Source organism: Solanum verrucosum, unplaced genomic scaffold (assembly GCF_900185275.1).
Source record: "Solanum verrucosum unplaced genomic scaffold, falcon-dt-bn FXZP01000099.1, whole genome shotgun sequence".
In the NCBI taxonomy this organism is placed as follows: domain Eukaryota; kingdom Viridiplantae; phylum Streptophyta; class Magnoliopsida; order Solanales; family Solanaceae; genus Solanum; species Solanum verrucosum.
Genome location: NW_026020338.1, coordinates 198,330 through 216,380, shown reverse-complemented (window position 1 = coordinate 216,380; position 18,051 = coordinate 198,330). Strand labels below are relative to the sequence as shown.

General features: G+C 31.6%; 1 protein-coding gene across 1 annotated transcript; it reads right to left on the bottom strand.

Moving 5' to 3' along the window:
• Positions 1–13,132: 13,132 nt before the first annotated feature.
• LOC125836882 (uncharacterized) lies at positions 13,133–17,629 on the bottom strand. The gene is made up of 14 exons (XM_049516036.1): positions 17,526–17,629; positions 17,330–17,405; positions 17,085–17,203; positions 16,954–16,989; positions 16,743–16,859; positions 16,416–16,535; positions 15,944–16,079; positions 15,502–15,672; positions 14,705–14,857; positions 14,503–14,609; positions 14,042–14,132; positions 13,797–13,938; positions 13,410–13,569; positions 13,133–13,253 (listed from the first exon to the last, which is right to left on the bottom strand). Exons 1-14 carry the CDS (start codon positions 17,627–17,629, stop codon positions 13,133–13,135), a joined length of 1,653 nt encoding a protein of 550 aa, XP_049371993.1.
• Between the last annotated feature and the right edge of the window lie 422 nt (positions 17,630–18,051).

The window sequence follows — 18,051 nt, the reverse complement described above, 5'->3', positions numbered from 1 at the left end:
GTGTGGAAGCATGACGTATAGTCTTGCCATTTTTTTTAACGCATATTTTTGCATTTACGAGTCAACTTTTAGGAATTACACAACTTTCTTGGTTTTTTGTGTGTATTAGCCCGTGGATCTGGCTTCTTTGGGGCACCCGAATTTTTTTTTCGAAAAAACTATATGAGGACCTCCGTTATGAATTGGGAAAACATTATGTATAGTCCCGTCGTTTTTTCATGCATATTTTCATATTTAGGAGCCAATTTTTAGGAATTACCCAACTTCTTAATCTTTCATGTGTATTAACCCATGGATCTGTCGGCTTTTGGGCATCCAAAAAAGTTTTCTGAAAAAATTATATGAGGACCTTCGTAATGAGTTTGGGAAGCATTGCGTATAGTCCCGCCAATTTTTTCACGCATAATTTTGCATCTACGAGCCAAGTTTTAGGAATTACCCGACTTTCTTGGTCTTTCGTGTGTATTAGCCCATGGATCTGGTGCATTTGGGCATCCGAATTTTTTTTGTCAAAACTATATGAGGACCTCCGTAATGAGTTGGGGAAGCATTACGTATAGTCTCGCCCTTTTTTTCACTCATATTTTTTGTTTTCGTATGTATTAGCTCATGGATCTGATGTCTTTCGGCATCCCGAAATATCAGGTGGAATGCTATAATTTAATGAGTGAAAAACACAATAATTTGAAAAAGATTTTGTAGTTAAGGGAGCATCTATAATTTAGCTGTCGAAAATGATTATTGCGTCACTTTAATTTCGTTCTACAATAATTAATTAGGATATATGGTTGGTGATTACCTTTCCAGTATAGCCATCAGAGAAGATGGTGAACAATAATTTGAAAAAAATATTAGTAAATTGTGTGTGTTTGGTGCAACAGAAAAATATTTTCTAATTTTTCTACGTTTGACTGGTCGAATATTTTTGAAATATACTTTTTGCAAAATCGTTAAAAATCAGGAGAATAAATTTCCGACACAATATAAAAAACAAGTTTCATAAATAACATTTCAGATAGATTATTTTCTTCTCACCCCACCCAACTCAACCACCAAATCTCACCCTTGATCCTACTATTTTGTTTGCTTTTTTGAATATTCACAAATTTGTAAAAAGAATAAGAATCTAATATTTTAATCAAGTTAATTTCAATCAAAATACTAAAAAGAAAGTTAAAGTTTAGGGGGGTCTAGTAGAAAAATCGGACCTCATCCATTCTATTAAAAGGATTAAATACAAAGCTTACCTTATTCTAATCATTTGGAGGACCATCGTCACTACGTGTAAAGGAGAATAATAAATACAACATTGAACCTACCACTTGAGAACAATATCTCAATTCATTATAATTGGGGATAAAAGATGTCGGTTCATCTTTTTTTTCAAGAGGAAAGACATAAAGACACCATCAAAGTTGTCCCGTATTTGCATAAAGACACCTTAACTTTCAAAGTGTCCTATCACTCCACAGAACTATTTAATATCTTTGTAAATGGGCCATTTTTACCCATTCCCTAGTCTATGTAGTCGCGCGTGTTGCTCACTCCCTGTGATATAATTCAACCCGACCCGACCCTATTCTTTGAAGAAAAGTCGCTTCGCTTCAAAGGTTTGTCTCCTTCATATCAAGCCTATGCATTTTCCTATTTGCTACATCTTGAATGCTTATAACAACTTCTTCAACACAATCCAGTATTCTTCACTGCAATGTGAACGTAAATTTAAATTATTAGAGGGCATGGGCTATGTGCAGGAACGCAAAAGAAGCGGAAAGGGAAGTGATAGAAATAGAGAGCAGCAACGTTGATTTTGCTATGGAAAAAACCATGAAATTGAAAAATTAGGCGACCAATTGCTATTTTGGGTTTAAATTTGGGGAAGATGACATAAATTAATTAAATAATTAATAATAAAGAAAGAAAATGACACATGACACTTTTAAACTGGTCCATGGCAGTGAAAACACTGCATGATGCGCCTCATGTGCGTGGTAACAATGCAGACGAGGGAATGGGTAAAAATGGCCCATTTACAAAGATATTAAATAGTTATGTGGGGTGATAGAACACTTTGAAAGTTAAGGTGTCTTTATGCAAATATGGGACAACTTTGATGGTGTCTTTATGTCTTTTCTCTTTTTTTCAAATATAACTTAGTATAAGTCATTTATTTGTTTAGATTAATGAAAAAGGAAATAATATGGGTCCTCTATTAGGTCAATTCAGAAAATAAAAAAGCAAAAAACAAAACAAAAAAAAAAACCTATTTGTAATATCTAGTTGTGTCATTTAAAAAAAAAAAATCATGTTTAAATAGTTTTTTTTATTTTCCTTTCAACGTGAATATATATTTTTTTAAGTTGGTATTGTTACTCCATATTTGAAAGGAATATAGTTTTATAAAAGTAGTTCAAATACAACATACTTCTTAGATAAAAAGATCAAACACATATTTAAAATCAGAATATACCTATAGTTTATGGACCAAAAATGCTCTTATTCCTACTTTATACAAGAATTTAAGTTATGACATCAACAAGGGTTGTGGTAGAGTACTAATAAGTACTCCTCCATTTTTAATCAAAAGTCTCGGATTCAAGTCTCCGATCTGATTACAAAGTTGCCTTTGTTAGAAAGAATGTGGAATTTTCCGACGTGAACGTGAATTTTCAAACTTGTCCCGCCTCCTTACTCAAAATATCATAGACAACTTCATACACTAATAACTTATAATAGACGAGCCCTATATCCTTATGTTTCGAACTTGCTTTTGGTACAAGGGGAGGGACGAAAAATTCTAGCTATAGTTCTTCTTCTGCCTAATCTTTCGTACATCTTTGTGATTTAATCTTTAGAACCATGTGCCCAAGAGGGTGAGGGCCTTTATAGCCATAATTCTTCCCCCGGTTCTACATCAAAAGCAAGTCTCTTTGATTGCCCCACCGACCTTTTCTAAAAGCACCTTGGGTCGGAGGCTGGTTGTAAAGTAAGAAGGGTGGTGTGCTTTTGAATTTGATTTATTTTGATAGAAAGAAGAACCAGAATTGATCTTGGGTCATATCGTTTTTCAATTGTACGGTGGTTGGGCCCCAAAACAGATATCAAAGACTAGAAAATTTTGGGTAGCAAACATGTCAAACTGAAGTTGGGCAGTAACTAAATTATAATGCTACTGAAAAAGAAAATGTTATAGCTACAGGGGTCGTGAGGGCAGGGAGTGAACCTGATACAACAAATGATAAGATTGGGCTTCAAGAAAAGACAACTAATTCAAAGGCTTTTGTTGTTGCGTCGCAAGGCAATTGACCAAAGATGTAGCCATTAACACAGCTGCTACTTTTGTGGCGCAAATAAAAGAACTTGGACAGTCTAATACAGTTGATAAAGCAGGGGTAACGATTGATATTTGACCTCAAATTGGTTCTCCACGAGCCTCTCAAATTGAGCCTCATATTGCTCTTAAGTTGAATATGGTTAACTCTCATGCTCTACCGATTGTTTCAGTCTCTCAAGTTACTTCGACAAATAATTTGATCACTTCTAGTGGGCAAAAAGGTGTTACAAGTGAGAGTCGATGGGCCGACCGGGTGGAAGAAGAGGATGAACATGTCACAACTCATAGAAAATTGAGCCCCGAAGCACCAATTTTTGTGCTTACCAGTGCTTCATCCCCATTACATATAGGGCAACAATTGGTTTTAACAGGTACTAATGTTCAAAATGTTTAAGTTGGTGACAAAAAGCTCCTTGATGCATTGATGAGTTCTAATGTTAAAAAGTTGAATTCTCTTACGCCTATAACACAAACAAACAACTACAAGATGTTGGTAGTAGTTCTTTCTCCACAAATAGATTTACTAACTTACAAGATAAGGACACCTTCGAGGGAAGTGAAGAAGAGGATAAGTTGAATTATTGTTTTGAAAATGCAACTAGGGATGCAGATATTTCTCCTAGGCAACAACGCAACAACAAAAAGAAGCATGGAAGAAAAAATAGTTGGGATGGTAAGATGACTGAGGAGTTTGTTCGAAGGCACCTACCGATGCTACTGGCAAAGCAAAATCATATGACAGTGTCAAAAACTTTAACAAGATCTAATAAATCTAAGAAGAATTGATGAACTATCAAGTATTGTTAGACAGATTTGAAGAGGAAGACAAAAGGAAAACACTCCAGGTTACTTTAGAAGGGCAATCTATCTTTTTTAGTTCATACTTTTGTAAAACGAAGTTTGAGTTTAATTACTCAAATCTCATCATGGCTTTTATACTTTTGTACTACTTAAGCATCCTCATTAGTAATATCATCATAGAGTGTATTATAAACTCTATGATGATCATAAAATACTTAGTTCTCTCTAGCTCTTATTTTCTTCATGCATGTTAATTATTAGAGGTATCGTACCTCATTAGAATTGGTAAGGTAAGGTCTAGCCCTCCTTGCTTGTACTTATCCCTGTTGAGGTTTTTCTTTTAATTATATTATTAATAAAAGGCTGCTAGACATTGTCTAGTGGTATAGATTTAAAAGAAGAAAAAATGAGATATCAAAGACCGGATGGAAAACAAAAAAAAAAAAATTGTTTACAAAAACTTATTATCATCATATAAAATAGAACATAAGAGTAGTAGAAAGGAATGTTTAGTAATTCCCACATAAACTCACACCATTCTTTCTTGCTTAAAATACAAACACACAACAAGAAGAACATGTCCCTATATTAACTCTTGTTCAAAGTATTGCCAATGTCAAGAACAAAACGATACTTAACGTCCGATTTCACGAGACGTTCCACCGCTGTATTCACATACTCCATTGGCACAACTTCAACATCTGGCGTTATGTTATGCTTCTCCGCGAAGCTTACCATCTCTTGTATCTCTTTCACCCCTCCTACCGCACTCCCTCCCACTAGCTTTCGTCCTGTTTTCCACATTATATACTTGAGTTATTAATTAAATCAAACGGACATGTTAGAACTTAAATGAAGAATAAGATACTACGCGAAATGTACCTGAAAGCAATGGAAATACAGGCAACTCTAGTGGTTTTTCAGGGGCACCAACCATCACTAGCTTCCCATTAGTTTTCAACAAATTAAGCAATGGAAAAATAGGATGAACCGCGGAAACAGTGTCAATGATTCCATCAAGTGAACCCCCTGCAGCCTGCTCGTATTTACACATGCAAACGAAAATTCATACTTATGTCACATGAATATCATTGTAAATTTGTGATTGAAGCTAAGTTGATTGATTGAACGAACCTGCATTTGTTCAGGATCACGACTAACCAAAAATGAGTCTGCTCCTAAACGCTCAATTGCCTCGTCTTTTTTACTAAGAGATGTACTAATGACAGTAACTTTGGTTCCAAACGCCTTGGCGAATTTCACAGCCATATGTCCAAGTCCACCGAGACCAACAACACCAATATGCATTCCAGGTTTATCTAGTCCGTAATATCTCAAAGGGCTATAAGTTGTGACCCCTGCACATAATAGGGGAGCTGCTTCCATTGGCAAATTATCAGGCCAACGAACGATAAAATGCTCGTTGACAACCATGAGATCGGAGTAACCACCGTGAGTGATGGTTCCATCAGAGTGAGTACCATTGGCTGTCAATACCTATCTAGGACAGTAATTCTCGAGATCATTGGTACAATTTTCACATTTGTTACATGATCCTACTAGATATCCAACGCCTATTTTGTCTCCGATTTTGAACTTGTCTACCTTGGTACCAACCTTAGTTACCACTCCAACAATTTCATGCCTGAAAAATCAATAGAGATTGACATAAATTTTGATCTCATAAACTTAAAAACTATATTGACCTTCAAGGGCATAACTTGTTAATCAATTTCACTATACATTTGGATTTTGACTACACATTTCTTAGTTGACTTAATCGAGTTGTCCAAATGATCATTCAACTAGTAGTTATTATCACAGAAAGTATATGACTTTCTAAGTGATCATATGAGAAATCAATCCGCCCTCTACCCCTTCCATCCAAGTATTTTTAAATTTTTTTGTTTGGTGTTAAAGACAACATCCACTTACATAATCTTCTTGAAGTTCAAAATTGTTTACCACATAGTGCAAATCTATGTTGTTCGGATTCTTCAAAAATATTGAAGCACCGTATCATATTTTGGAGGATCCAATACGTACCGAAAGGTATGTTAGAAGAGTCTGACCAACATAGTTCCATAGTTCCAAGCACATAAGAGAAGGAAATTGGAAGTAGCTCAGATTAGGATTTTTTTTTCCCCCAGAAATATCAATATGTTTGTAGTATCTCTGAAAGCAGTCAGAATTCTAGTAATGAATATTCTTGCAGATTTTAATGGAAAAATGGATATTTGTAAGTGGCGTAGCCAAGAATTCTAATAAAAATATATGGAGAGAAGTATTGAAAACAATTCTAAATTCGGCGTAAATTATTAGTTTTATTTTTGAACTATTGACAGCCTTAAAGAAACTCATTTACTTGACTAACTGAACTTAAATACACTCTCAATCTTGCAACATGGGTGAAATACACTCCTAAGTTCTCGCCAAGTTTAGGGGGGTTTCAACACTTCTCTCGGCTTTTTATTAAGAGTCACATACTCCTACAAGAGTTTGAGACCACTTGCTATGTCATGTGACAGATCGTAGGTGTATCGAGAGTGTATCTAAGTTTAGTTAGTCAGGTAGAAGGATATTTTTAAGACTGACAATATGTTAGAGATGAAACTAATAATTTGATTGATTCAACACTTATTACATAAATAGGTACAAATTTTTGTTATCAATATACACAGGAAAATTAGTAAAACTTTCCGACGAATGCAAATATAAAACATTAAATTTTAAAAAAGAAATAAAGATAAGTAAACTTGCCCAGGTATAATAGGATATTTGGTGATGCCCCATTCATTCTTGATTTGATGAAGATCAGTATGACAAATTCCACAATACATAACTTTGAATTGCACATTTTTTTCACCTGTCTCCCTGCATCCATTTCAAAATCCAAATTAAACCTCAATAACAACGTATTCAGTATAATTTCACAAGTCGAAGAAATTAATAAAATTTGTACCTTCTTGAAAAATTGAGAGGAAAAAGTATCCCAGAAGTGTCTCTAGCTGCCCATCAAATGCCTTAATTGGGTGTTCATTTTCATGTGATTTTTCCATATTATTTTTTTTGCTGATTCTTGATTTTTTTGAGTAATGTATACTATACTATGTAGCATATAATATGTAAGAAAGAGAAAGCAATATTATTGGAGAGGAAAAAGAAGTGGTTGTCATTTCCTCATTTAAAGTATATCCTTTTTTGATTTTCGACTCGATTTTTAGAGTTCGCACTAGAGCTCTGACTAAACTTGAATTACGCACCATAAGGCTGAGGGTTGTTGGAGTAGAAAAGAAGTGATTGTCATTTCCTCATTTAAAGTGTATCCCTTTTTCTTATTTCCGGTTTAATTTTTAGAGTTCGCATTAAAGTCCTGATTAAATTTGAATTACGAATCATAAGTGTCACACCCCAAAACCAGATATGATGGCACGTGCCCAAACCCCACCGGACACGTCAGCCTAACACCCAAAAACCCGACGATACAGAATTTATAAAACAAGAATAAGATAGAAAGATAAGCGGAAGTCTTTAAATAAACTCAACATAACCCCAAAATTGGTTGTCACATGTACAAACCTCTAATACAGAATCTGAATAAAATATACAAGTCTCATAGTAAAGTTCTAGAATAGAACAGAACAGTAAATATAGATAACTTGAGGGCACGTCTGGAATGAACCGCTACCTCTCAAGTAAGTCTGGAAGCTCTAATCTGAAGATGAGTATGAAGTCGGATCTGATAGAGCTGTCAACCTACACAACTGTGTAGAAGCAAGGGTGAGTACCAAAAGCAACAGGTACTCGCAAGTAACACTAAACTAAGCTAAACTAGCAGCTACAAACAACTCCTTTCAATCCCAACCAAACCACCGAAACTTCATTTTAACAGCGAACCAACAACCTATACTACACAATTCATAATCAACAGATATATCCAACAGTGTCTCAACATCAACCTCATATCCTCATGTAAGAGCAAATAGATCATATATCACATGAAGAGGGACAAATAGGAAAAATCCACACACCACAGACAAAGATGAAGTCAAATGCGATGCAAATGCAATAATGATGTCATGTAGTCATGATGCATGTCTGTCCTAAGATACACATCTGTTGACGTAATCAGACCGCGCTGAATACTCAAATCAGAACCCATGGGGGCTACACATGGACCATGTATCACCGCCGGAACCAGATCCCATCGGCATCCAAATCGCTAGCCGGAGCTAGTCCATCTCATATATCTCTAGCCGGAGCTAGTCTCAACTGTGTCTCATATCCATCCATCCTCATATCAGTGTCTCAGAACTCATGCAACAGATAGTTCACACATGGGATGAATAATGAATATGCACATGTCATCAATCACAATCATATCACGATCACATCACAGTATTACACATCATCTGTCTCAATCACAACCATATCACGATCACATCATAGTATTACACATCATCTGTCTCAATCACAGCCATATCACGACCACATCATAGTATTACACATCGTCTGTCTCAATCACAACCATATCACGACCACATCATAGTATTACACATCATCTGTTTCAACATCATTGTCTGTATCAATCATAGCCTACTCATGCTCTTCTATCCGCTCAATATCAGTTATCACATGACTTATTCAACAAATTCAAGTCACATATAACACATTTAGCTCGTTTTATTCCCCATCTTTCAATTACAACAATTTCAATCAACAAATAAAACTCATCCTCAATCCCCATTACTCCCCAACACAATTAGGAAAGTAGTCATGTGTAGTCTAAGAGTTTAACAAAGTTTAGAAGTCACTTGCCTCAAAACACTTCAACTAGTAACTCAAATTTGAGTTTTACCCTTCCGAGCACGCTCCAAATCACCACAATCTATTCATAAATGGAATCTCACAATCAATACGAATCTAACAACACCAATATCGTGAAATTTGGAGAAAAGGGTAAAATGGTCAAAAAAATCTCGTTCCGGAAAATATTCTCGAAATCTGGAAATTTTTAGTGAAAAATGTTCCCCAAGAAATTTAGAATCCAATAGTGAAAACCGTTTCGAAAAAGGAGTTGAAATGAGTTCACAAACTCAAATTTTCTATTAAATTTGGATTAGGCAAAAACCCCCAAATTTTACAGTTGAGATCTCAAATTTTGATGTTAAAATCCATAAATAATCGATGGAAATCAAAGATATAAGTTGGAAATAACTTACCCAATGAATTCCTTGCGAAAACCCACTTGAAATCACCTATTTTCGAGCTCTCAAAGTCTAAAAATGGAGAAATGGGTATTTTTCAAGTTGGGGGAAAATGGCTACTGTTTTTTTGACTTAAAAAGGACTGTTATTGCAGCTGAAACACAACAATAACACCAAAGTTTAAGTCTCCGTTGGACCCTCGGGATTCGTTCGGAATCTCGTGCACACAAACTAAATATGTACCCCCACTAAATTCGACGTTCCGGACTCAATGGAACCGTCGGAATTTGAATTCGAGGACTCCTTGACCCGAAATTCAATAAGATGCCAAGAAACTAGTTTAACGCCAAAAAAATTCGAAACTCAAACGGAGCGTCTAAAAATTCAACCAAGACTCATTCTAGACTTAGAATCGCCTCCCGAAACCAACCGTACTCTCGGAATTTCAATCTGAGCCTCGGAACCTCATATGTTGACCAAACTCAACTCTTTATCAAAATTTCACAACTTTAGCAACTTAGGACCTCAATTCGTTTCAACTCCAAATTCGACTCCGTAACTTCACACAGACCCGTTTCGACATTCTAGAACTGCCGGAATCGACGGAAATCCGATCCGAGTCCCGAAACTCCAAATGACTCGACAAAGCACTTTTTAACCAACTTTAACTCATAAAAACTCAACTTCTCAAAAACTCAACTTTTTACCAACTTTTCCTCAAACCAACTTTACAACCACAAAACATGGGACTCGGGGCAACTACCGAAAGGACAAAATAGTCATTTTCACGAAAAATTACCAAAATGACCTTTCGGGTCATTACAATAAGGCTGAGGGTTGTTGGAGTAGAAAAGAAGTGGTTGTTATTTTTCCTGACCAAACAGAAAAAACTTTAGTATATTTGTAAGGCTGTTTTTTTGTCTTATATTATACTCCCACCATTCATAAAAGAATGTTTTTTTTCTGTTTTAGTCTGATTTATAAATGAACAAGCCTTTTCCTTTTTTAGAAATATTTTAATCTCAATTTTCACGTGATATGTTTAAAGTCACATAATTAAAGAACATTGTGATACATTTGACATAATTTTAATTTATGACCACAAAAATAAAAAAAGCTTCTTTATTTTCTTAAACTTCATGTCAAATCAAACTAGGTCATTCGTTTATAAACGGAAAGAATATATATTATGTGAGGTATAAAATGATTATTTTGTTTAAACGAAGAGAATTTTACCAAAATAGTGTACTTGTACTATTTACTGTAAATATACCCTTTTTGTTCCATATCAGTTGGTTGTATTTCGCTTTGTAATATATAGTATTTTTACATGAAATTGACAGGTAAAAAATTGTAACTTGCAATATTTTTAGTATAGTTTTAAAAAAATTGCAACTCGCGTAGTAATTTATTGACTTCACCACATAATTCCAAAAATAATCATAGATTAATATATACAACAAATAATAATGTGAAAACAAGAATATTTTAGCTCTTTCCATACAACTGTAAATAGGATGGTTGACAATAAATGGATCATCGACCCTACCAATTAAAAATAATATCTTTATTAATTGTATAATACATATAAAAATAAAAAAAAATACAAAATTAGGTATAATTGATTTGATTATTCAGATTTTTGTTGTATTAAATTTATTAAGAGGAAACCCATCCAATAAATTCATTAAGTATTTTATTTGATATTCTTATTCTTGATAGGTAATCCCACACGTCATTCGACAGAATCAATTTTGTCAAATATTATAGAATAACAATATTGCTTAAAATAATCACAATAAACAATAAAAAGAACATCAATCACTAGGTAATGTCATTCTTTGAATATGATTTTTTCTTTTTTAAAAAAAAACTAAGATAAAATATACATATGTGTCGATTCAAAGGCGGCTCAAGGGTGAAGACAGTAAAATATAGAGTTAATAGTTAAAAATGTGTTTAAACGATTATAACTATTTGATATTTCATTTATCTATCTAAACTATTATCTTTTTTATATTAAAATATACTTTAATATTGAATTGATCTGCTCACATTTATTATCGATTAAAAATAAATATTTGATCAACTTAACGTCAAGATTTGTTTTTAGCACAAATTTAGTAATAATTTAAATAGGTAAATAATACAATGTATCATTTTTCTTTGAAGTCTTCTTGTTCATACGTACTCCATTTCTTTGTTAAAACTTGTCTCACTTTAAGCATCTCATTTCAAACTATTTAAATTTCATATAGGAGTTGTAGTTTGTTTATATTCTCTGGTCTTATTATTTTTTAATAGAGTTGGTGAAAGAGTTGGTGATTTGGTGGTCTAAAGATATATATATATATATATATAACTTTGAGAATTTGAATTTTTTTTTATTAATTATAAATTACTTAAATCAAACACACGTGAGAATCAGAAGTAGAGGTGGACCTAAGATATGAAATTTACCATAATTCAATAGTGAACAGAACAATACACACAATAAATAATACAATAACTGAGTCAAGATGATGCTAAAATTGAAGAATAAGATAGTAGGAGAATGATTAAAAAACACAATACTAGTAAGAAAAACTAGATAACACTCGACAATTTACTAACCTTCTATCCTAATTTTCAACCTCTAAATCTTCCTATCTATAATCATATTGATCATGTCCTCGATAAACCAGCAAGCTAGTATAAGATAATGGCTAGTTATTAATTATAGAGATAATAAATTAAATTTAAGACAGACAAACAAATAAACAAACGAAACCAAAATACCAATATGAAGAAAGAAAATTTTATTAGAGTATGATGATAAAAATATTATTCTCTAGAACAATATTCATTCTATTAAAAAAAAATGACTATGAAAACTAAAAAAAAAATATGACTACCTACAAAATTAAATATAATCCCTTTTTTTTATTTTGTTGAAGGTCCTTCGAGACGAATATAATCATACATGAGTCCAGTAAAAGGACCATAAACTGATGCTTGCTTCACATATATTATATTTTCACCAATATAAAGTTGTGTCCCTGGAAATTCAATATCGAAAGTCATATATAATCCATGAATTCCATGTCTTGCTATTGCATTACTCATCCCAATTGGTGAACTATCAAACCATGGTCTTGGTTTGGATGGAGTATTTATCCACACCTATAAATATAAAAATTCAACAAAAAAGTTAGAACGACAATTAAAATAAGATTTTTGTCATGTATATTATTATTCAATACGTGTAACATAAAGCTATACGTAAGGGTAAATAACATGTTTGTTCCTTCTATTGTTAGTAAATTTGAATTATAATTTTGGTAATACGTGATTAGTTACTTTGAAATGTGCATTTTTGACCATTCCCTTACTTGAGAATATTCACAATTTTTCAAAATTATTAACTTTTATACCATTTACATGAGGGTAATATATACATGTAAAAGTAGTCCAAATATAATATACACAATCGATATTTGATTCTCTTTAATTTTTTAATTGGTGTTTTCCTCATAAATTTTATAAACTAAAATATGTTGAGTATTGAGAGTAGAGACGAAGATTCCATACTAGTAAATGAGCATAAGATGCAGAAGCCAAAGCTATATGAAGATGATAAGTGCCACTAGAATCCACATTTTTAACATCAAATACAATTTGCCATGTTGTTGCTGAAAAACTCCTATCCTTATTTCTCCTGCAATTAATATTTAAAAAAAATAAAAAAATATTATAAGTAATTATTAAAAAAAAATAGACAAATAAATAATTAAAAAGACATTATAAACAATTACCTATTTACATGGGCAAAGAACCAATCTTTTCTAAAATCACTAACACCAATTTTGTACACTAAATCTCCATTAGGATATAAATCAGTGTAACGATCCCATAAACCATATTGTCTAAACCTGTAATTAGCAACGTATCATGATAATCAAATTAGAAAAAAACACAGTCTAGTGCATAAAACATCTCACGTTCACGAAAGGTCTGAGGAAGGGTCACAGATGTAAACAGTCTACCCTAATACAAATATTAGTGACTGATCGACCCGTAGTACTTACTTATGTATAGTAGTGTTAGTGTACAAATAATTTTGAAGACCAGGCAATGGATCAGGTATAAAAAATTCATTAGCAGTTCTATCTGGAAATCCAATTTCCCATAATGTTGGACCATTTCTTGGAGCTTCAAAAATAATTTGACCTAAGTTTGTGTCCTTTCCTGCAAAAATTAAATTATATAAGTTAGAATTTTTATTATACTATAGTGTTTTATTAGTTTTGTATTATATGACACTTTTTCTTTTTAATTGATTAAGAAAAGACATTGCATATTTAAGTTCAAAAATTCTAAAGATACTATTGGTACATGTCAAAAGTACTTTTTTTTAAAAATAAGTTTATTCATTTAATGAAATATTATCGTATAAAATGAAACGGACAGAATACCTTGTGTAACGGTTATATAAGAAGAGAATTTGTAATCTCCCATAACTCCAGGGACCCAAGAATATACTCCATAAATTCCAGGTCTAACATTATTTATCTTAAAATTACCAGAATCATCCGTTTGAGTCCAAAATTGATAACCCTGTCAATAATAAATAAATAACATAATTAATTAATGATTTTTTAAATTTAACCATACATAATATATAATAAAATAAAAATATAGACAAACAAAAGTACATTACCTTGGTTTCACTTTGCCAAGATCCAACAAGTCCAGGTTCAGCAAGTCCAATAAATGCATTTAATGCAGGCAAAGCATCTACATTTATAGACCTAAAAAAAAGACATTTATTAAGTTATAAATAGTCTAATTAATTTATATACACTGATTATATAAAAAAACATACGTACAAATGCGATAATTTGAAGCATGCAAGTCCAAATATACCCACGGTTAGTACAAAGGGCATATTTGGAACTTTTATATTATTTATAGGTAAATTTGAGACAAAAGATAACGATGGAGGATTCTATGAGCTAGACGTCAGACTAACGAATGACAAATATAAGTCAAATCCAATAAGTTAAGGGTATTTCTTACTCTTTTTCCTTTTTTATATTGCTAGTGTATACACATTAAACTCGATTTTAGTTAAATCACTCACTAATTATAGAATTTTAAGAATTTTAAGAAAATAATTACCAGTCATGAACCATTAATTGACCACTAACTGAGCCACGTTGATTTGCATGAAGATAATCTATTGATGCAGGAAAATCATAAGGCCATTTATTTGTTTCTTCATTCATCTGCAAAAATTAACAAAATATTAGTTTTCACTCATAGAAAATATTTTTAAAAAAAAAACTAATTAAGTTAAATTAAAAATTAATTAATTAATTACCTGTCTTTTAGCATCTTCCCAAAGTATGGTATGATCATTGGTAGAATCTGAATTAACATAGAAAAATACAGGCCCAAAAACCTTAGTCCATGCTTCTCCATTTGTTAATGAAACTCCCAATTGTGGCCCAGCATAATGCCCACTGAAAAATATCTGTAAAAAAAATAATATATATGTAAATTACTCAAACATTTATAATAATTTATAATTTCGTTCACAAAACGTTTTCATTAGACTTTTCATCGAAAATCTCATATTTCTGATAGGACCATTGATCGAAACTTGAAAACTCACTCATTTTTAGTAGTAGTATCTAGTATGTATATCGTTTTCATAGAGTTTAACTTCTATACATTATTACAATAACTATAGCATACCCAATGTGACTCCACAAGTAGGGTCTAAAAAGGAAGATCGATGTATGCAGATCTTATCTCTACCTTTGTAAGTGACATTAGAGAGTGTTTTTGATGAAGTAAATCAAAATAGGATTGAAAAAAATAACAACATAACAACAAGTTGAACATAAAGCAAAATTTCATATTTCCAACAAGAACGTTAACAAAGTAAAAAATTGTTACACTGTCATTGTATATAAGTTTCATATTTCCGACAAGAATGTTCACTCCTTTTTAGTGGTACTAGTAAAATATACATGTCAATTCTAATTTCATAGAGTTTGACTTCTGTATATTAACAGTATAAAAATTTGATAAACTATCGATGTATACAAGTTAAACGTGTTTTTATCATTATATATATAAGATAATTGTAGCTAAAAGGATATATATACTTACAGCCATAGATGTTGGACCAACATGAGAGGTAAGATCTTGCTTCATAGGTCCACCATTACAATATTCATAACTTGGTGAAATTACCCAAAACCCCATGTGTGGAGTATCACTTATCCACCCATGAACTTTAATATTTTTAATCTCATCTGTATATTGGTACTTGTCATCAACCTAAAAGATTAAAAATTACTTAAAATTAGCAAAACATTTAACTTATATATATTGATAGTTTAAAAATAACACTATTCATACAAAATATTATCATATCAGACTTGACACAAAATAAAGACTATATTTCGAATATTTTATTAACTTGTATACACTAACAGTATAAAACGCTATTCATACAAAACTTTATCATATCAGATTTGACACAAGATAACTACTCCGAACATTTTATATTATCAGTGTACAAAACTTAAGCTTGATAAAATATTGTTACCTCATCTTTGAGTCTAGGGTTGGATGGATTTGTAATTTTAACAGCTTCTCTATAATCTAGTGTTTGACCACTAGCACGATCCTCTTCTGTTGGCATTATCCTTTGTCTATCGTCTGATATTGCCATAAAATGAAACCTAACAATAAAAATTAGAAAGAAAAAAAATTATACACACAAATTTAATATCCAAGATAGTAATTATCCTTTTAATTTATATTCGAATTTTCGGAAAAAATAAAATAAAAATTGTTTGTGGAAAACGTTTATGATAATTTAACGGCTCTAAAAATGTTGGTCGTTATAATGAAATTGTTATATGGAAAAATAATCCTCAAATATTTTAAGCACAGTCAAACCTCTTATATAGCAACAACATTTATTTGAATATTTTCTTATTGCTATAATAAATATTGTTATTTAAATTATATAACATTACATGAAAACCAGATTCCAAAAAATTGAATAAACTTACAGTGATTTGCTGAGCTTAATAGCAATTCTAGCTTCATCCAAATTTACAGCTGGCCATCCTTTTAAATGTTGAAATATTCCATATGAATAAAATCCAGAACTCCCACGTAGCATCACATACCTATATACATTTATTTTTGCTTTCATATAATTCACGACAGTTCAGTGCACAAAGCATTAAGCGTTATGATGCAGGATTCAAGGAAAGGGTCACACTCCAAGGGGTGTGATGTCTGGTCACACGAAAATAACTTTACAGTTGTTCCAAGGCTCTCGACCTTTCTATGTTTTTCATATAATTTCAATATACTATATTATAAAATCTCACCTTTTGTCAACATTTAGAGGAGGATTGTTACCATTCAAAGGATCATATATTTTTTGGAAAGAAACTTCAACTTTGTTATCATCTTGTGCTATCACACTAAATTTTGATGCTAAAAGCCTGCCAAAAAAATCAAGAAAAAATGTACATAATTTTTTTTTAAAAATATGTAACAAATAGAAGAAAAGAAAATTAAATTAATTAAAAATCTTACGTGTCAAATTTACCATTCCACATAGTATCCCAATATCTGCATGAGTTGTAATTAATAAATCAAATAAATTAATTTAATTAATTACCGCAATATATTTATTAATCTAAAATTATTTTAAAAAATTAGCTTACCCTCTTTGTGTTTCTTGTAAAGGTTCAAGGAGATTATCAATACCATTATATTTAACTCCAAACATAGAGCCAGTAGGATTAGTTAAAGAAAGTTGAACAATGCCATTATCAATTACCACCTGATAAAATAAGTTAATAAAAAAAAATTAGCTCATAAAGTAAAAAAAAAACTCGTTTAACTATCGAAATAGTATATAAAGTACTGAAACAGTCGAACAGAAAGAACATATAAAGAGATTTTTTACGTATTGACTTGTGACCGTCAGTGTGACGGGAGGAGAAACTTGTTGCAATTTTGGATTCTCTTTTGTTGAAGTATTCCTGTAATTTAATTACAAGAGGAAATTACAAAAATAAATATATGTATATATAATATAATAAATAAATAAATATTTTTAGTCGTTAATTATAATAATTATTATTATATTTTATAGTACGCACCGATTATCATGATGGTGCACCCTTGAACCATTGACGAGCAAGAAAAATTGGAAAATAATAGCAAAGCAATACAAAACTATTTTGTTTTGCATTTTGAAACCCATTTTTCAACACTGCAATTAATAGAAAAAAAAAACATCAATGTTAGAGAATATCCAAAAAATATTATCGTATATCCTTCATGCATGCAAAAAAAAAAAAAACCAATAGTTCTAAAATACGGATTCGAGCTTTGTATTGAATATGAAATCATCTTTATTAAATAACGTTTTACTCTCAATTAATTCGAATTTAATCAGGAGTGGGGTTCTATTATCGGGTGGCAAAAAAACCAAATAAAGGACAATATGGAGAATTTATACATCAATGTAATTCACTTTAACCACCTATATAAACATGATTTACTTTTTCAATTACCTACTATTGTAAATCAACTTAATCAAGGGTATGAAGTAGCGTGATTAGAATAATCCAAGAATAATTATATTATGCATACAGAAAATAATATTATGTATTCAGATTGAAA

Excerpts from the sequence above, each read along its gene's own strand:
- LOC125836882 (XM_049516036.1), bottom strand. The coding sequence starts at position 17,629 with ATGGGTTTCAAAATGCAAAACAAAATAGTTTTGTATTGCTTTGCTATT. Across the intron at positions 17,204-17,329 it reads TGACGGTCACAAGTCAATAC|GTGGTAATTGATAATGGCAT; the intron begins GTAAAAAATCTC and ends TTATTTTATCAG. Across the intron at positions 16,990-17,084 it reads TTACAAGAAACACAAAGAGG|ATATTGGGATACTATGTGGA; the intron begins GTAAGCTAATTT and ends CAACTCATGCAG.